The sequence below is a fragment of the Salarias fasciatus genome, chromosome 1 (genome assembly GCF_902148845.1).
Source record: "Salarias fasciatus chromosome 1, fSalaFa1.1, whole genome shotgun sequence".
In the NCBI taxonomy this organism is placed as follows: Eukaryota; Metazoa; Chordata; class Actinopteri; order Blenniiformes; family Blenniidae; genus Salarias; species Salarias fasciatus.
Genome location: NC_043745.1, coordinates 32,962,831 through 32,982,508, shown reverse-complemented (window position 1 = coordinate 32,982,508; position 19,678 = coordinate 32,962,831). Strand labels below are relative to the sequence as shown.

General features: G+C 42.1%; 1 protein-coding gene across 1 annotated transcript; it reads right to left on the bottom strand.

Moving 5' to 3' along the window:
* Positions 1 to 1,651: 1,651 nt before the first annotated feature.
* LOC115387861 (up-regulator of cell proliferation-like) lies at positions 1,652 to 8,158 on the bottom strand. The gene is made up of 2 exons (XM_030090739.1): positions 8,101 to 8,158; positions 1,652 to 6,294 (listed from the first exon to the last, which is right to left on the bottom strand). Exons 1-2 carry the CDS (start codon positions 8,156 to 8,158, stop codon positions 1,652 to 1,654), a joined length of 4,701 nt encoding a protein of 1,566 aa, XP_029946599.1.
* Between the last annotated feature and the right edge of the window lie 11,520 nt (positions 8,159 to 19,678).

The window sequence follows — 19,678 nt, the reverse complement described above, 5'->3', positions numbered from 1 at the left end:
CCAGTATGGTGAGAATGAATAATGCAATGTAAAGCATCTTTGAGTGTCCAGAAAAGCGCTATACAAAACTGATGCATTATTATTAAGAAGTTTACAGTATAATTCTGTTATTCATAAGGAGGAAAAATTGGTTGTATTGTATCTATAATAATGAGGTTTTTTTTACCACCACAGAAGCATTTTGTACTATTTTCATGCTGTAATTTTTATTCCATTTTATTTCATTACATTTTGTGCATACTGAATCATCACAAGCACACTGTTGTGCACACTCCTAAACAATATAATTTATATTGTATATTATATAAAGACACCAAACAGGAAGAATAGCAATAAATGAAAATCAAACTGAAAACTTTCACAAGAGACAGATTTCTAAACATGTGTATAATTTATCTGAAAAAAAAATATAGACAGAAATTATCTTGCTTTCATTAGTTTTTGAAAAAATAATTTACTACATCCTCATCTCTAAGTCTTATGCTGTAATATTGAACAATATATATGCGGTGTATATTCATGTATTTCAAAAGTTTTCAGCTATAATCCATGTAAATCAACAGTTTCATAAACAGCATATTAAGATGAATGAATGTGTGAAAATAGAAGTTTTAAACAGATGATGAAGAGTGTTTCATGCAAAGGTGAAGAACAGGAACCATAATATATTTTTTGCATTTCTGCTTGCTAAGATGAAGATCATCGACTTACAGCAACAGAAAGATTTGTTTTTCAGCACAAATGAAATTATCAAAAAATCCTGCCCTTCAACAAAATCACAATAATCTTTAAAATAATGGCTTCTGAAAAAGTTCTCTCAAACATGGTCATTGACCTTCAACAGCATCTGCATCATTGTTTCCATCAATTGGGCACTGAGTGAAGCAGAGAGAAATTGACAATATGAACAGTTAAGACAATGATTAATGCTCTTCAATAAAACATATTATGAAATTACAAGTCATTCAATATTTTCATGACACAAAGGTTTTTTTTCTTCGGTTTTCATTAATCTTTTTCCAACCAAAACTGTACAGCAAATTCTTCTTTTCGTCAGTGGTGAAACAGAGAAAACACAACAAAACAAAGGAAACAAAGACCACATAAACCAAAAAAGTGAAGTCCTTATATGTCTTACATTTTGAAGTAGGCTCTAATGAGGTTGTGTCTGTTGTTGGTGCTTTGGGAAGGAGATGGGACAGCAGGAGACTGATGTGTGACTAAACACACTGTATTCTGACTCCTGTCAGAGTTGGTTGACTTCTCTTGTACTGTCATGTTACTTCTTATCATTCACAAATTATACAGACAAATGAAATCAGGTACAACCAATAAAAACAAATTACTTATTAAATTTGTACTGGTGGTTAATGTAGCATTATCACTTTTATTGTTTGCATAAAAATGTTATCTCAACAAAATAGAAGTATAACATCGAAATTTTAACATAAAATGATTCAGTGCACTAAAATAGATGATCATGTGTCATGTCCTTCAAATATTTGCTATAAACTGTTTCTCTTTCCACTCTGGACCTTCTTATTCAACTGAGGGGCCACTTAAACACTTTTCAGGTTGAGTCATTGTTTTTCTGTTCTCCATATTCAGAACTCATAACCTTTTGTTCTTCTTTCTTTGGCCAGATTGTAATTTAATCAGTTTTCATGTTGAAAGCTTCTTTCAGGCCTTTCAGTGCTTGTTCCTTTGTGATCTTCTTCCAGGCCTCTGGAACATCAGCCGGCTTTGACTTGTATTCTTCAGCAAATCTTTCATTGTACTGGGCCAGAACATACTTCCAGTAGTCAGAAGCTTGGATGCTGCTGTCTGGAGGAATGTGCCACTCTGGATAGAACGTTCTGTAGTCTTTGAAAGGATGCCTTTTCTGCTGAGTGACTGTGTTTTTGAATTTACGATTACTGTGAACAGTCGTAGTACAAAGTGCTACAACCAGCTTTTCAGTCTTTGTGCTCCTGTATCTTCCAAGACCTTGAGGCCGATGAACAGCAGCATGATGTTCTTTGTGCTGTTTTCCTCCAGCTTCACAGGGAACTTTACAAAATGGACACTGCTGTCCACAGCCAAACACACGCTGGAAAAGTTGATCTTGTGGTTTGATTGAAAGTTTGCTTAAAGTCTCCTGGATGTTTTGATTTTGTGAAAATTTACCCTCTAGTTCTTCTTTTAGTTCATCCAATGCCTCCTTGAAGCTGTTGATGAATGTGTGGCAGGTGCTTTGGATTGTAAACAAAGTAGTTTTTTCATCCTCCTCTGAGATTGAAATGTCTTTGATCAGAATTTTTTGCATATTGCTGATGAACTTTGTGACGCTTTCTGTATTGTCTGGTAACAGAACATCATTGTCTTCTTTTGATGCTTGTTCTGTGGCGTCTGAGATTCTTTTAACTATGACCAGCAGAATCTTGGTCTTCACTTTGCCCAGTGTGTTGTTGTCTGACAGTTTTTGTTGAATTTGCTTTAAAATCCAATCCTTAACATAAATTTCATAGCTGCAAATGTACTTGACAAAACTGTCAAAGCTATCTTTTTCTAGCAGCTCTTTCTGAATGTGATACTGGAAATAAGTACGAGAGCTGTACTCTGCAGAGCGGGAGCTGGTCAGTATTTCATCTACGATGTCTGTACAAAGAGATCTGTTGATGAAGTCATTAACAGCAGGCTTGATGCAAACTCTGACAAAATCCTTTGCTTTGCGTTGGCCTTGGTCCTTGTTTATGTACAAATCCAGAAAGTCGGTCAGGTACTGGTTTTTGTGCTCGTCCAGCTGAGTTTTTGGATCATTTTCTGACAGAAATTTTCTGTGCATTTTCTGAAACTCTCTTGCTGCAATGCCACAAATATGAAGTTTCAGGTCAGTTTCAAACTTTGTATTTGTTTTTTGGTCTTTGTGACTTTGTTGAAGGAAACCATCAAGTTTTTCCAAAAGATAATTTGTGAAAGACTCATGGTAGTCTTGATTTGTGCTTACTTTATCAATTATGAACTGTGTGCAAGACTCTATGATATTGTCTGCAACGCTCTGCAGATCTCCTGTAAAAAAATGTTTCAGCTTTGTGGTCCAGGAATCGGTATGCTCTCTCCGAGTTTTGAATGGATTGTTTCCCATTTCCTTTAAGTTGATGTTATGCAGAATCTCACTGACATTCAGGTTTGTGAAATTTTTTCTCAACTGGTTCAGGACACTTGCTGCAACATCTCGCTCTTTCAGCCCAGAAACATCTGCTGTGGTCTTATCCCACATCTTTTCAAACTCTTGCTTCAGCTCTTCTTCAGTCAGTGAACGATCTTTGCAGTCACTGAGGAGCTTCATGACCTGCTCTTCAATCACACTTCTGTATTTTCTCTGTATGTTCTGAAACTTCTTCCTGCTAGCTTTCAGCTGAAGTGCACGGTCCAGTGCAGTATCCACAGAATCTTTAATGCCAAGAGCAAGGCGACTGATACTGTTGAGAAAGTCGGCTTTGTATTTTTCAATCAGATTTATGTGTCTGTCTTTGGTTTTGTAGTAATCAGAGAGCTTCTGCTGCATTAGAGTTTGTTGCTTTTCTATTTTGATGGACACTTCTGTTTTTTTGGACTCAAAAAAATCCTCTTGAGATTGATTGTCAGTGTTTAGGATCTCTACCTCTGCTTCTTTCTGCCAGCTGAGGATTTCTTTTCTGAACTCCCATTCCCACTCATTGAACTGTTTGCAAAGGTTGTCATAGGCATGAGCCACAAGGGTGTTTCTGAAGCTGAAGATGAAGTTCTCATATTTGACTGATTTCCAGAGACTTGTCATCCACTCTAAAAACTCTGGAATTGTTGAGGGTTGAGCTTTTCTGTCTTCATTCACTTTCTCCAAGAGATTTCTCTTGAAATCTGCTACAGCTTCACTGTAACCAGTGCTCACTGCTGCCATTGGTGGGGTTCCATGCCAGAGTCCAGGTATGTTCCAGTTGTTTTTTTCAATGTTGTAGTCCAACACATCTGTAAATGCTTTAATGTTAGGCTGTTTTTCCATTTCAGCTGCAATCACAGTCATTTCATTGAGCTGATCCAGGATATGTTGTCTTTCTGTCATGCACTTTGAATGGGCTGAAACTCCACCAACATTCTGATGGACAAAATGACAAATTGTTTTTTTGCCAATCTGCTTCATTCTCAAAAGTGCATGAGCTGTGATTTGTAGGACATCTTTCATTTCAGCTGCATTCTCCATTGCAATGTTGATAATGGCGACATCACTTAAACCAATGACAAAGGTTGCCAGCTGGTTGTCGTGCTCATAACTGTCTTCCAGTTGTGCCAAATCAGGAGATTTCAGACCCTCTGTGTCAATGAGAACAATAAAATCACAATCCAGCTCACTTTTCAAATCCTGTCCAACTTTGAGGAAAAGCATATAAGCTCCTCTTGTGCATCTCCCACTGCTGACAGGAAACTGCACTCCAAACATGATGTTGAGGAGGGTTGATTTTCCAGTGCTTTGAACACCCAATACAGTCAGAACCAAGAGTCTGCTTTGCTCTCCAACCTTTCTGTGGACCTCCATCAGCACATCTGTTATCCATTTCTCTGGGATGTTGGAAGCATCTCCATCCAAGAGCTCTAAAGGATATCCATCCAACAGTATTTCAGCAGCCAAGCCAGGGAGACCAGATATATCATATGTGGTTTCCTGTGATTGTATGGAGAACTCATAGATCAGCCCCATCTCTCTCATGTAATGCTCTATTCCTAAAGAGCTGTCCAGCAAAGCTTGATCCAACTCTGCAATGAGTTTTGGATCCTTCTTCTCACATCCTTCTTTATATTTCTGATGCAGTTCTGACAGTTTTTCTCTTGAATCTGTGTCCAGTTTCAGTTTCATCCACTTCAGAAATTCATCCCTCTTCACTTTGTCTTCTGTGGAGACATTCTCAATAAAGGTCTTCATTGCTTTGCTCATTTTGTGTTTTCTTTGTTCTTCTCTGATTGCTCTTTGCTTATCTTGCAGTTGACCTTTATACTCTTCTACACTGGATTCATCAGATACATTTAGTCTACACTCCTCCTTTTGTAGTTCTGACAGCCTTTTCCAATTCTCACCCTGGAGAGGAAGTTGTTGCCTCTTATAGTTTACATTTCCATCTCCAATGTCCCATATGACCTCCTCAGCTGCTTTCTTTTGTTCGCCTGTTTTGTTCTCATCCACATAAAATCCAAGTTCAACAGCTATGTCCACCATATTTACAATGTTAACTGTGGATTTGATGCCTGAGAGAGATGTCTTGATGGTTGAGCAAAGACTTTGTGACAGCTGTGCTAGATTCATATTTGCGTTTTTGACTGTCACACTGGTCTTTGGTAATTTTAACTCTTCTGCTGTTGTCTTGACAAATGTCATGTCCTCGCTTTTGCTTCCATCCTTGCGGTTCACAACCAGGAAGAGTTTGTCTTGCACATCTTTTTGGGACATCAGAGCTTCATGCTCATCTTGTTCAACTTTGTCCAGGAATATGAATGTAGCATTTGACACTTGAAACAGAAACTGAAACTCTGCAGGTGACTCACAGATGTCTCCTCGCAAATTGGCAAAAGCCACTGGTTCTAGAAATACGTCAAGATTTTCGTTCCCACAAGGAAGGTACCAGCAAACCTCGACCAGTCCATTAGCTATTACTCTCTTGATTGATCCTCCATCCATATCTCTGTGAAGGAAGATGTTATGGCTCTGTTGGCCATGGCTGAAGATCTGATTCAATAACTGAGACTTGGATAAACTGCAGTTTTTCAGCCTCACAAAAGAGTAGAATGGTATATCTGCTTGCACAATGTTGTTTTCAACAAACCCTTTTGATTCAGACAAGTTTTGTGGACACCATTCTTTAATGATGTCTCTCAAAGCCCAAAGCATCAGGGTACTTTGACTGTTGTTGCTGGAGGGGAGCAAGAGTGGGACAGACAATTGACACATTGACATCTTGAGGGCCATTTCCTGTTGCAAGAAGTTGTCAGCACAAAGGCAAAGAGCAACAATGACATCAAGAGGGTTAACCTGTTTGTCTGCACAGCCATTGTCAGTGTAAAGGTCAAAATAATCAACATTTTCCTCTTCACAGGTTGGTAGTTGCATTGAATTCCTGCATTCAGCATTGACTTTGTAGAGATTTCTCAGAAAACACCATGGTATTTCCTCAAGAGATGAGGCTGTTTGATTCTGTAAACTGTTTTTGTTGATCTCTATAAAATGCTGAGGGGTCAGTTTGTTGGGATGATATTTCTCCAGTCCAAGTTTTGACAGAAGGCTCAGTGCTGTCAAAGAGCAAAAGAACTTTATGCAGTGGAATAATGCAACATTACAACCCAGTCTCACTCCAAATTGTGTAATACCCAAATTTGTCCACATTCCACAAAAACTGCTTTGACATTGGGACCAGGGTTTCCGCTATAAAAAAATGGCACCGGACAACGTGACTGGCAGGTTTTCAATGTATTGGACAAGCGTTTGATTTCCTGCTCAAATATTATCTGGGGGGGGGAGTATACTTTTCAAAGGGCCCCGCCCTCACCTGTCAAATTTTGTGCAGATTAAATTAGGGGAATTTATTAAAAAATATGCCCAAAGATCAGGACACATATATAAAGTTTACTCACCTGCAGAGCAAGCCTGTAAAAAAAATCTATTTCTGTTAATAAGTAGGGGTGTATTTTCAATCCATGTAATCTTTGTCACTCTACATGACAAAGTGATTTAAAAACATAAATAATTTGGTCCTTGAAACATTGGTTCTATCTTCAAAGTAAAGTTGTGTAACAACCTGAGTGGACTGTGAGTGGACAAAAACTGATTATAAAACCCTACACTGTGCATCAGTGAGTAGTGAGGAGTCAAACAGCGGAGTCCCGCGGACAGCTCCCCAATAAAGACAGTTGGGATCCACACAGCGACTTTAACATTTGGGCTCTACAGGGCTCTAACCCATTATCCTCTGAACTATTTTGTTTAGTAAAAAAGTCTTTAAGTTTCGCCTATTTCGACATGTGTCTCCCGTTGTATTGTTGTTGTACTGCGCACTTTGTCGGAGTAATGAAACACGTGCTACAAGTTTAGTTCCGCCTGAAAAAAAAAGTTTTTTCCACATAAACCAGGCTTATTAATAAAAGATAAAATTCGGGGTTTTATTTTTGTTGTCTTTTTTAATAAAATGAGGTGGAAATTGCTTTTTGAATTCAAATTTTGCTTGGAGGGAATATTCAAATAGAAATTGAGCTTGGAGGGAATATTTTTCACCGGACATTTTGACCGGTGGTGTTGAAATATGTTGGACTTCGGTAGATTTTACCGGTCAAAGTCCGGTAATTACCGGATAACGGAAACTTAGATTGGGACATGGGTACATTTCTCCTGCCTATTCTTTTGTGTGGGTTAGGCCACATGACTGCCAAGTTAATTTCCAGCAGTCAATTAATCAAACTTTTTTTTGTAAAGCACTTTTCATATTCATAAAAAACAGCTGTGTTGAGTGCTTAACACTCAAATTAGTCTTTAAAACAAAAAATAAACAAAACTACACACACACACACACACACACACACACACACACACACACACACACACGCAAACAGATACACTCCCAGGGAAACACCACCAGTGGGGCCGCCCACACCGGGAAAAGTCACCGGTCATGGCAGCTGGGGCTCAGGCACCCAACTCCATCAGACCAAGGGAACCCGGACACCAAGGTCTGGAGTCCCCCAGGCCAGCCAGAACCAGAGGACCCGAGCACAGTAACCCCCGCAGTGGACCGGATCCAACTCCCGGTGTGAAGGACCCCCCTCAGGAAACACTGGAGTTAAAAACTCAAAAGGATGTGGTACAGTTAATAATAAAATAAGTAAGATAAGATTATATAAAAAAAAGTTAAATAAATTAAAATTACGTAATAAAATAGAATAAAATTACATAAATAATGATGGAAATAAGAGGACTGTAAAGACCAGTTAAAAGCCTGATTAAAAAGGTATGTTTTGAACCTCCCTTTAAAAATATCAACAGTCTGAGGTTCTCCGGCAGGCTGTTCCACAGGCAGCGGCCGTAGTGGCTAAAATCCACCTCACCATGGGTCTTGCTTCTAGCTTTTGGAATGCACAGTAGGCTGCTGCCAGAGGACCTCATGGTCCACAAGGGTCGACATAGAGAAAACAGATCAGCTAAATAAGAAGGCAAGAAGGTAAGGATCGACCGATATGGCTTTTTTAGGGCCGATGCCGATTATTAGTACTAATGGAAACCGATAACCGATATGTTGAACTGATATTCATTTGCAAAAAAAATGAACATTTTGGCGTCAAAATTTAGCTGTGGGTGGGACATTGTTACACAGCCCAGAGTAGTGACTTCAGGCGAACAGAGATGTGATGTACTCAGTGGAAAACACTTCCTCAACATTCATTATACTCAGGCCTTTTGTTTTTGGTCACTTTGTAATTTTGTGATTACTTTATCATTATTATTATTGTTATTATTATTATTACTATCTGATACAAGTAATCATTTTTATCACACACACACACACACACACACACACACACACACACACACACACACACACAATAATGCAGTCAAATCTCATCCATAACTTCCCCAAAACTCCAATATTCAACTATCTGTTGCTGCTGATAACACAACTCTGTCATTCATTTTCTTATATTTTGTCCCCTGTACGTCCGTGTACTGTAGGAATTAAAAAAAAAAAAAAAAAAGAAGAATAAAACAAACAATGGAGAATCCTGGTTGAACTAAAGTTGTAGACTACTGTAACGGCAAAAATATGTTAAAATCAATGTTATCATTAATCGATGCCTGTTCCCATTGGGGGCAGTCATTTTTCGGCAGGCAGTCTGTTTTTGGCACAACCCTGGTGGCCAGCCGGCTCCCTGGGGGCAGGCTGCGGGCTAGCGGCTGACTGCTCCCGGCGTCCCGGCGAGCGGGCTGCCAGCGAGTGGCCAGCCGCTTTTGGCGTCCCGGCGAGCGGGCTGCTGTCTGGCCGCTCCCCGCGTCGAACGGCTGTGCAGCCGTGCGCCGTGCTCTCTGGTTGGGAGACTGGAGGACAAACTGTGTGACTATGGTGACTGACAGGTTAGAGGTGGATAATGTGCCTGAAGCTTCATGTTTGCCGTTCTATTTGAACTGGCTAGCTTAGCTACAAGAAGTTGTATGCTCATGTGATCACGTCGCAAAGCATTATGGGAACTGCAGCCAAGACAACGGACTGACAACCGTCTGTATTACCGTATTTTCCGCAAAAATGGTGCACTGTTGGGTTTTGAGAAAATTACAGGCTTTTAGGTGTGCCTTATTGTGCGTAAATACGGTAAATTTGTTTTATTGGCTATTGGTTCTAATTTCCGTTTGGTAACTGAAAAATAAAGAGGAGTGGCACCTCCTCTCGTAGACGTGAGCGCCAGTAAGTTTGCTGCACTGACTATTACAAAATCCACTTTTTTGAGCTTTGCATATTGCTTTAGTGTCATTTCCTCATTAAAAAGACGGTTTCTTGAACCATTCACGCATATTTGAGCAATCCCTGAATAACCCCCTGGCAGCCATGGTGAGGCTGAAACGCTCTGCCTGTAGTGCACAGCTCTGCCCCCGCTATGATGTAGTCTGCACAGCTCCTCCTGCACAGCTCATGCTCCCCCTCCCCTCCCAGGAGCGGGGGAAACACGTAACAAATAGCTGAGATGGTATGCTCTGAGGGGGGCGTGTCACTAAGCTGAGGAGATTCTTAAAGAGACAGGGACCCATTTCCAGTCGTTTGAGGCAGCCTAATACAAAGGAACATTTGATTTAAAGGCGCTATCCGCGATTTTAATTTAACCACAACGAGAAAAATGCTTTTGACATCATGTACTAGCAAGTCCATGCTACATTTCTGTGAAAAAAAAAATCACACATTGATCAGCGTGTTTTGGATATCTGGCCCCGCAAAGCGCTACCTGAGGATTTAGCGTGACGACCTCTCTCCCCCACTCACAGCGCAGCAACAGTGGGGTCGGGTGCAGAGCGAGGCCATCTTCAGCACGTGCACAACACCGGTAAACAGACCAGCATGGAAGCCGAAGGAGCAACAAGCCACTTTCTGCATTGAACATGTAGTGACAAGGTAAAATATGGTTTACCTGAGACGAAGTGGCCATTTATTTTGAACAAAAAAGAGTCGAAGTGGCTTCTGCTGTGTTTCCTCCGGAGGATTGTGCACACGTATGGGATGTGCATGTAGCGTCGTGCACGCTGAGTGGGAGCAGAGTGGAGGGGGGAGTGGGAGGGTTTTCTCAACGTGAGGAACCAGTCAGAGAGCTCGGGGGCGGAGCCAACATTTCAAAATGAAATCAGGGCTCAAAATTGTGCAGAATCACGGATAGCTCCTTTAAGTTGTTTTTGACACGTAATACCACTCCTGTAAAGGAGGAAAATGAAACTGAAACTGTCGAGGAGACATGCCCCTGACTGATACCCCCCCCCCCCCCCCCCCCCCACCCCCCACCCCCCCCACCCGTGTGGGAGAGAGTGGTAGTGGCCAGATGCGTTCAAGTGCATCCCGTAAAGTAGGCTGTGAAAATCAGGCTGTTCGGAGGAGGGCTCCTCAGAGCCACTTTTTCAAACTCCGAACATAAGATGAATTTGGGGCAAACAAACTTATATTCTATGTTTTTGGGCTTCTGTGACCTATATGACATGACTGAAAAATAGCATAATAGGTCCGCTTTAAAGTATAGCAATTGCCACTGAAAATAAAAGGAGTGTGCACCATGTTTTTATTAACACTGTGGTTACATGACCTGAAGTCTGTTCACAAAAAAGACAAGACAGGAGAAACTTATCTATACCACAATATCAGAGCTGTTTTAATGCAATAGCTATGTTTTGGGCTATGGATTAATGTAGAAATTACACAATTTGGAGTGAGACTGGGTTGGATATTCATACTTAAAGGTATAGTGGACGATGTTCTTAGCCTATGAATTCCGGGATGTGAATCTCAACTATTGGTCCTCCAACATGTCAATCACGCTGGAGAAATGCTTGCGTAACACCGTCAAGCGTGCTCATTCCCGTGATCTGCGCATGCGCATTCAGAGTGTTTATGTAGCCCGTGAGCTTCAGTTTCAGAGAGTACTTACTGATGCGAGTCTGACATAATGAAACTGTAACTGTTTTGGAAAATAAGTTTTATGAGTGAGGCCGATTGCAGAAACTATAAACAGAACCGTGCATACGGTAGATGTGCTCGCGCTCGCACGCTCCCGACAATTGATAGGCGTTTCCTCGGGAGGAGCAGTAGAGCGGGTAGGATGGTCTGCCGCATGCACGTTTTTCAAAAAGCGAGTAACAGACGTTTGGCTTCGACTTTTGAGAAAATCGTCCACTATACCTTTAAGCCAGTTTCAAGAAGGCAATTATCCTCATGAATAAGATATATTAGGTAAGTCTGTCCTGGCATGCTCAGATTCCATGCACAGCTAAATGCCTACTGACTACATTTCCATTCTAAAATGTAAACTTTTCTGTATTTTTATTTTAAATAAAGCTTAATCATACTGCTTACCATACTATCATGTTTTGTTGAGCTGAATCTGGACATAAGTTTTTGTATTAGAAGTGCAGGAACAATCAGTTTGTCACTGCATCATACTGTAAGCAATATTTCGACATGTGCCATAGAGGTGAATTCCATTTTCCATAATTCACTTGTGCTATAGCTGCAGCTCGCATTTTACTCCCATTCATGTAGATACTAAGGGCATTTCAAGTGGTTCACGTTTTCATTTGTTCAAATCATTTGTCAAATTTAACTGAAATAATAATTAATTTTTGGCATTTGCTGCTGCAAAAATGTGACTTTGATGCAACATTTACATTTGCTTCCACTCCCACACTTAAAGGGGCAGAAAAGGCATGTTTTTAGACTTCCAGGCACTATTCAAATTACAATATTCACTATCATTCCACGTAATTTTGTTTCCTAATGTTTTTTTTTCATTTAAAGGGACTTAAGGCAAGATTTGTGAAACTACACATGCATTTCCAGTTTATTCAATGCTAATGGGCCGTGAAGCATTAAAAACGTAAAATAACAGGCCAATCCGCGTATCTGTCTGTTGCCTTATACAGGCTTTGTGCCAAATAATTTGTTGCTGTTCGGGGTCCGAATTTCCCACGCAATCGTGGGGATGTGACATAAATTGATGCTGTATGCACATTCCCGACAGCTCTGGAACAGGAAGAACATGGCCGCTGTGGACACGGACTGAAACACTGCATGCAGGGTTTCCGCCAGACCTTTTCAGTCCGGGCGCCCCGCCCGCACTAAATTGTGCAGCGCCCGGACAACGGAGAGGAGAAAACAAAAACAAACAAAAAAAACTCTCCGACTGTCGAACACCGGCAGCTGCGGTACCTGCGGAAGCATCCCCCGCCCACCCCCGAGCCAAAGGCTCACATTAGTAGCATTCCCTCTGGCACCACACGCCCCCCCCCCCCCTCCAAAAAAAAAAAAAAATAAAAAAAAAAAAAATAAAAATGAACACACGCTCCCCCCCCATCCAAACTTTTTTCCTGCAGGAAACCCTGCTGCAGGGATACAAATGGATTCTTCAGCAGCCATCAAACGACCTGCATCCACTCAAAGCCCACAAAAAAGTGCCACCACGAAGAAAAAAAGGACTTTATCAGCGTTATCTCGTGAGTCAAAAAAAAAAAAAAAAAGACCGAAGCCGGTGCACACTCCTGTGCCGCTTTGGCTGGTGGCTGCAGTTACCAACAGTGCCTGTCGCGGCAGCACTGAGGTAAATTTTGTAAAGTTGCCTTAAGTCCCTTTAAGTATCTATTCAATCACATTGGCAATATGCAGTGTACTGTATATTGTTAATTTTACACAGAGGGTAAAAGTTGAAAGAGGCTTAATGTGGTGATTAAATGTCCCCATACATCTCCACCATAACATGTAAATTATCTTGATAAGTCACTGGAATTCATAAAAATAAAATTTGACTGCAGATTGAGACCACCACTCATTGTCCGCATTTACTTAATTCAATGTGTTTTTAAGCCTGACAACATAAAACAACTTTTTTCTTATTGAATGTTTGATAGCACTTTCATTCTTGATTTTATTTATGACTGATGGTATAAAATCTGTGGAGTTTTTTTTGACCACATGATTAAATAAATCCACATTAGAAACATGTTGGTGTACCTGCATGCTCTTGTCCATCTCTTTCCTTTGTCGACATGATTTCTCTTGTCCATCAACTTGACAATCTAAAGGTGACAATAAAATCTCCTTAGTTTCACAGAAATACTGTTAAGAAAGGAAACTGTAACTGTGGCATATTAACCTGTATTCAGCAGACATTTAAGACAGTCACATAAGATGTTGATCCACCATGAATATGACAAATGTTCACACCTCCTCACCTTTTCCCTACTTTGTGGTCTTGTGAGTTTATTTTGAGATAAAAATAAGGGCCAAAAAAATGTTTATTTTCACTCACTCCCACTTATAGTTGGGTGAATACTGTTTGCTTGAAGAATTTTTGAGTTGTGTGCACAACTTGGATATGTTTATTACTTCCTGGGGGGTATTGCACAAAACCAGGATAAGGGATTAAGCCGGCAAACTGTGGTTATCCTGGACGAAGTTAGCCTCAAGTTGGTTGCACAAAAGTTGGCCAAGTTTATCCCGGACAAGTCACCATGGTGATTTATTTTCTGCAGCTAGCCTGCTCCACACCAGGCTAACTACCAGGATAAGATTAATCCAGCCGGTCCTGCTGTCAACAATGTGAGAAATGTGTGTGGTTTACAGCATTTCCTTGCTTTTTCTACACATTACATTATTTACTCATCCTGCCATCCAAATCTTACATCTGTAGTCATTGCATTTGCTGGTTGACTTTAGTGTTATTTATTTGCACAGATTATATGAAGACAAAAATAACTTTTAACACAGACATTTAAGAATCCTTTCTTTATTAATCCAAGTCCTACAATAAAAGGCTGAAAATTCTGATAAAGAAAATGGAAAAAACAAAACAAAAAAAAACAGACCTTCCTGACATTGGCACTAAACCAAACTGATGTAAAAAAATAAACAACAACCCTGAAGCTGCATAATGAGAAATAGAAGACACAAAGGAAAACTAAATATATCACACCACTGGAATGGATTAAAACATAACAGACAGCATATCATTTTGTCTTAAAGGATAAGTTCGGTTTAAACAGTTTCCACGTTGTTTATAGAAATATGTATAACATACTCACTCAGAAGGGTTTTCTGATCTGAAAAGTGGTCCGGGAGAAAGTTAGATCCATAGTCGAGCTGCAGACATCCATATACCGTTAGCCAATGGGGCATCCCTGTCGCCGGCTCCCAAAACGGCTTTAATCGTCCAAAAACTCATTATTTTCACCAATATTTCCTCATGGTCCGCTCACTCCAATCCTCCACGACAGCCCGGTGTCGCAAAATACATGCTATTGCAGTTTTCCAGATCTCTGAAGTGAATACTTGATCAGGAAGTAAACTGAAATACATTCACCAAGAGACACAGTAGGTGGCGCTGTGCACCAAAGTTGTTGGTCGCCACCTGCTCCAAAGAAGAAGAGGCACATCTCTGAACTGCAAACATCTGCTTCTCACTCTCAGATCTCTGCTTCACTTTTCAGATCAGAAAACCCTTCTGAGTGAGTATATTGTTCAACATCTTTCTATAAGGTTTATAGTTTATAGTATAAACAACATGAAAACTGTTTAAACCGAACTTATCCTTTAACTGTCTCCTGAAAACAGGAAAATTGTTCTATTTCAGGACTCCAACTTTAGGAATGAAAGGGTCCCACATCATTCTGACTTCACTTTTTTTACGGCTAAAATCACACAGAAATTCATTCTCAGAAGACAAATTTATCACTTCATTTGATAATTGCTCTTTGGGCTACACTTAAAGGTGCTGTAGGCAGAATTTTGCATCTCCGTCATCTTGCTTAGGGTTACCTAAGCAAGATGGCGATTTGACCCATCTAAGATGGCGATTTGAAACCCAGCACAGCCAATTCTGTCCTGTTTTCTCTGACATCACGCCCTCACTCAAGTTAAGCCCCTCCCACAAGAATGTGCGACGAACACCCCTCGACCAATCACGGTTAGAGCCTCATGGGCTCTTCTGATTGGTCAAAGATACCTGGAGCTGTTGAGATTCCTTTTCAGCTTAGAACAGAGACAGATGGAAACTCTGTGCCCTCGCGGTAGTGCAATTATGCTACACTCCTAAAGGATTATCAATGGATACTCTAACATTTCATCCAAAGAAAACACAGAAAAATTAGCATTGACTAGCAAAATCCTGCCTACAGCACCTTTAAGCAACTTGCCAGACTGCAAAATATTTTTATGTTTGGTTTTCACCTGCTGCAGGTTCTTTTCTGGCCGGACAGGTTTGTCCTTCATGACAGATGAGGGATGAAACAGAACACAGCATGAGAACAATTGATTCAATAGATAACAAGGACACAGAGTTGAAATTTTCTTTGAACTTAATTATACTTCACTTAACCCAAGTAGCGTGCACTTGTGTGGGCCACATTAAAGAAAAACACCAGTATTTATTAGTGGACTTGAAAAATCATCAGTTCCGCATCCTTGAACTGTAATGATGGTAGTGTGTGTAGAGTACAGTTTATTAATTATACATGTTGGCGCTACTTATGCATTAAGCCGGTCATTATTAACTGCCAGGCTTTTTCCCTCTCCTTTTTTACAACACTCGTGTTGCTTTTCTTGTGGATTATACAGGTCCTTCTCAAAAAAATAGCATATTGTGACAAAGTGCATTATTTTCTGTAATGTACTGATAAACATTAGACTTTCATATATGTTAGATTCATTACACACAACTGAAGTAGTTGAAGCCTTCTATTGTTTTAATATGGATGATTTTGGCCAAAAAGTAAAGAAAAACCAAAAAATCCCTATCTTAAAAAATTAGCATGTTCCATCTGACCAATAAAAGAAAAGTGTTTTTAATAAAAAAAAAAAAAGTCAACCTTCAAATAATTATGTTCACTTATGCACTCAATACTTGGTCCTTTTGTAGAAATGACTGCTTCAGTGCGGTGTGGCATGGAGGCAATTAGCCTGTGACACTGCTGACGTGTTATGGAGGCCCAGGATGCTTCGATAGCGGCCTTAAGCTCATCCACAGTGGAATCTCAGCTTCCTCTTCACAATATCCCACAGATTCTCTCTGGGGTTCAGGTCAGGAGAGTTGGCAGGCCAATTGAGCACAGCAATACCATGGTCAGTAAAGCATTTACCAGTGGTTTTGGCACTGTGAGCAGGTGCCAGGTTGTGCTGATATATGAAATGTTCATCTCCATAAAGGTTTTCAGCAGATGCAAGCATGAAATGCTCCAGAATCTCCTGATAGCTAGCTGCATTGGGATACAGTCAAGTCGGCACCACTCCAAGTCGGCCCCGGCCAACTCGGCACCGCCCCGGGATACAGTCAACTCGGCATCAAGCCAAGTCGGCATCAAGCCAAGTCGGCATCTCGCCAAGTCGGCCTCGCGAGCGGGGGGGGGGCTCTCGAGTGGCCGAGTTGGTCGGTGCGGACTTGACTGTAAGCTGCTTACCAACTCGGCCAAAAGCGTCTTTCTTTTTTTTTTAATCACGATGGTGGATAATGTACCTGGGAGCTTCATGTTTGATGTCCGAGTAGCTTAGCTACAAGCGCACAGCGCTTAGAGGCTGTCTGGTCATGTGACCGGTCCCAAGGCATTCTGGGAATCGTAGTGCAGCGATGCCGGCTGCGCCGCGACGATTTGCAGTTTTTTTCGTGCCGGCAGCGCCGTTTCTCCTCACGTAGCAGGCAGGGGACTGGAGGACAAACTGTGTGGTTATGGTGACTGACAGGTTAGAGGTGGAGAATGGACCTGGAGCTTCATGGTTGACGTCCTGTTTGAACCGAGTAGCTTAGCTACGAGCGCACAGCGCGAGCGGCTGTCTGGTCATGTGACCAGATCATGTGACCGGCATGTGATCCGCGAACGCCGCATGATCAAACCAGTCGCCTGCATTATAATTTTATTGTAATGTTCTCCACCCCCGAAGTTTGGTCAGCCAGTACAATTAATTTATTTTTACCCAATCAGTGGAAACCTAGGAAGACCGAAGCTGCATGACGAACTCGATCATACTTGTTGTATTTCATCCCAACCACAACATAATACCTGTATTGCATTATGCTTATGCTGATTTGTTCATTTCTGATCAACATTGTTAGTTTATCAGTCATTATTCTTTTCTTTAACAAACATTGTCATTTGCAAAAGCATGTATTTTGTTGTAAATGTTGCTTGCCCGCCATCTAGTGTGCGTCAACAGTAATAGCAACTGGGACTGTAATATCAAACGATTACCAGTCGTACATGTTAAGCTGTTCATGTGGTTTCTTGGCGTTCATAAGCTCATAAACGTAGCCCTCCGGTAAAATATTATATACATTTCATTTCACTGAAATGACGGTCGTCATGTATACATTTAAATCACGTGTCAAACTCCAGTCCTCAGGAGCGGTGACCCTACATGTTTTAGATCTAATTGTAAATCTAACTGTACTGGCTGATGAAACTTCAGGGGTGGAGAACATTACAATAAAATTATAATGCAGGCGACTGGTTTGATCATGCGGCGTTCGCGGATCACATGCCGGTCACATGATCTGGTCACATGACCAGACAGCCGCTCGCGCTGTGCGCTCATAGCTAAGCTACTCGGTTCAAACAGGACGTCAACCATGAAGCTCCAGGTCCATTCTCCACCTCTAACCTGTCAGTCACCATAACCACACAGTTTGTCCTCCAGTCCCCTGCCTGCTACGTGAGGAGAAGCGGCGCTGCCGGCACGAAAAAAACTGCAAATCGTCGCGGCGCAGCCGGCATCGCTGCACTACGATTCCCAGAATGCCTTGGGACCGGTCACATGACCAGACAGCCGCTAAGCGCTGCGCGCTTGTAGCTACTCGGACGTCAAACATGAAGCTCCCAGGTACATTATCCACCATCGTGATTAAAAAAAAAAAAGAAAGACGCTTTTGGCCGAGTTGGTAAGCAGCTTACAGTCAAGTCCGCACCGACCAACTCGGCCACTCGAGAGCCCCCCCGCCCGTGAGGCCGACTTGGCGAGATGCCGACTTGGCTTGATGCCGACTTGGCTTGATGCCGAGCTGACTGTATCCCGGGGCGGTGCCGAGTTGGCCGGGGCCGACTTGGAGTGGTGCCGACTTGACTGTAAACCAGCTGCATTGACCCTGCCCTTGATAAAACACAGTGGACCACCACCAGCAGCTAACATGGCCCCCCAGACCATCACTGACTGTGGGTACTTGACACTGGACTTCAGGCATTTTGGCATTTCCTTCTCCCCAGTCTTCCTCCAGACTCTGGCGTCTTGATTTCCGAATGACATGCAAAATGTGCTTTCATCCGAAAAAAATACTTTGTACCACTGAGCAACAGTCCAGTGCTGCTTCTCTGTAGCCCAGGTCAGGAGCTTCTGCTGCTGTTTCTGGTTCAAAAGTGGCTTGACCTGGGGAATGCGGCACCTGTAGCCCATTTCCTGCACACGCCTGTGCACGGTGGCTCTGGATGTTTCTACTCCAGACTCAGTGCAGTGCTTCCACAAGTCCCCCAAGGTCTGGAATCGGCCTTTCTCCACAATCTTCCTCAGGGTCCGGTCACCTCTTCTAATTGAGCAGCGTTTTCTGCCACACTTTGTCCTTCCCACAGACTTCCCACTGAGGTGCCTTGATACAGCACTCTGGGAACAGCCTATTCGCTCAGAAATTTCTTTGTGTCTTACCCAGTGTTGTCACTAACGCGCTAGTAATTAACGCGTTATTTTAATCTGATTACTTTCTTTCAGTAACGAGCAATCTAACGCGTTCATTTTTCCAAACCAGTAATCTGATTGAAGTTAGTTTCCTAAGTGACTGTGCGTTACTATTTTGTTATTGCCTCATAATATATCAGGGTTTCCGCCAGACATTTTCAGTCCGAGCGCCCCGCCCATGCTAAATTCTGCAGTGCCCGGACAACAGACAGGAAAAAAAAAAATAGTAATTGCGCCGCATTTGCGGCTAATTAGCAGTTGCGCTCAATCGATTGAGCTGGACGCTCCGCTACGAGTAAGCACCGCGGAGCAGCAGCGGCCCCGCTCTGTGCCGCTTCGACGCTCCATGCAAGCAGTGCACTGCTCGGCATTGCTCGGTTTAAAGCTAGGGTTGGCGATCTTGGAAAACTAGCATGTAGCACGAATGTAGCATCTCCCTAAGGCTCCGCCCAGCTCCTACCCCATTGGAGGAGCTCCGTTGGGAGCGGAAAGGTGCGCGCGGCGCGAGCGGCGCTTCCGCGTCCAGTGCGTTCCTGGCGTAACCTGTCCTCAGCGCTTCGTTTCTTCGTTTTTCTTTATTTGCACTACGCCAAGTTATGGCGCACTCACCGGTAAGTAAAGCCCCAAACATTCTTCTCCGCCATTCTGCAACGACGCTCCGTCCTTCTACGTGCGCACTGAACCAGGGTCAGTGCATGCCATTGACATGTACGCGCAGGGGGCAGGTCGAACGGCGAAGG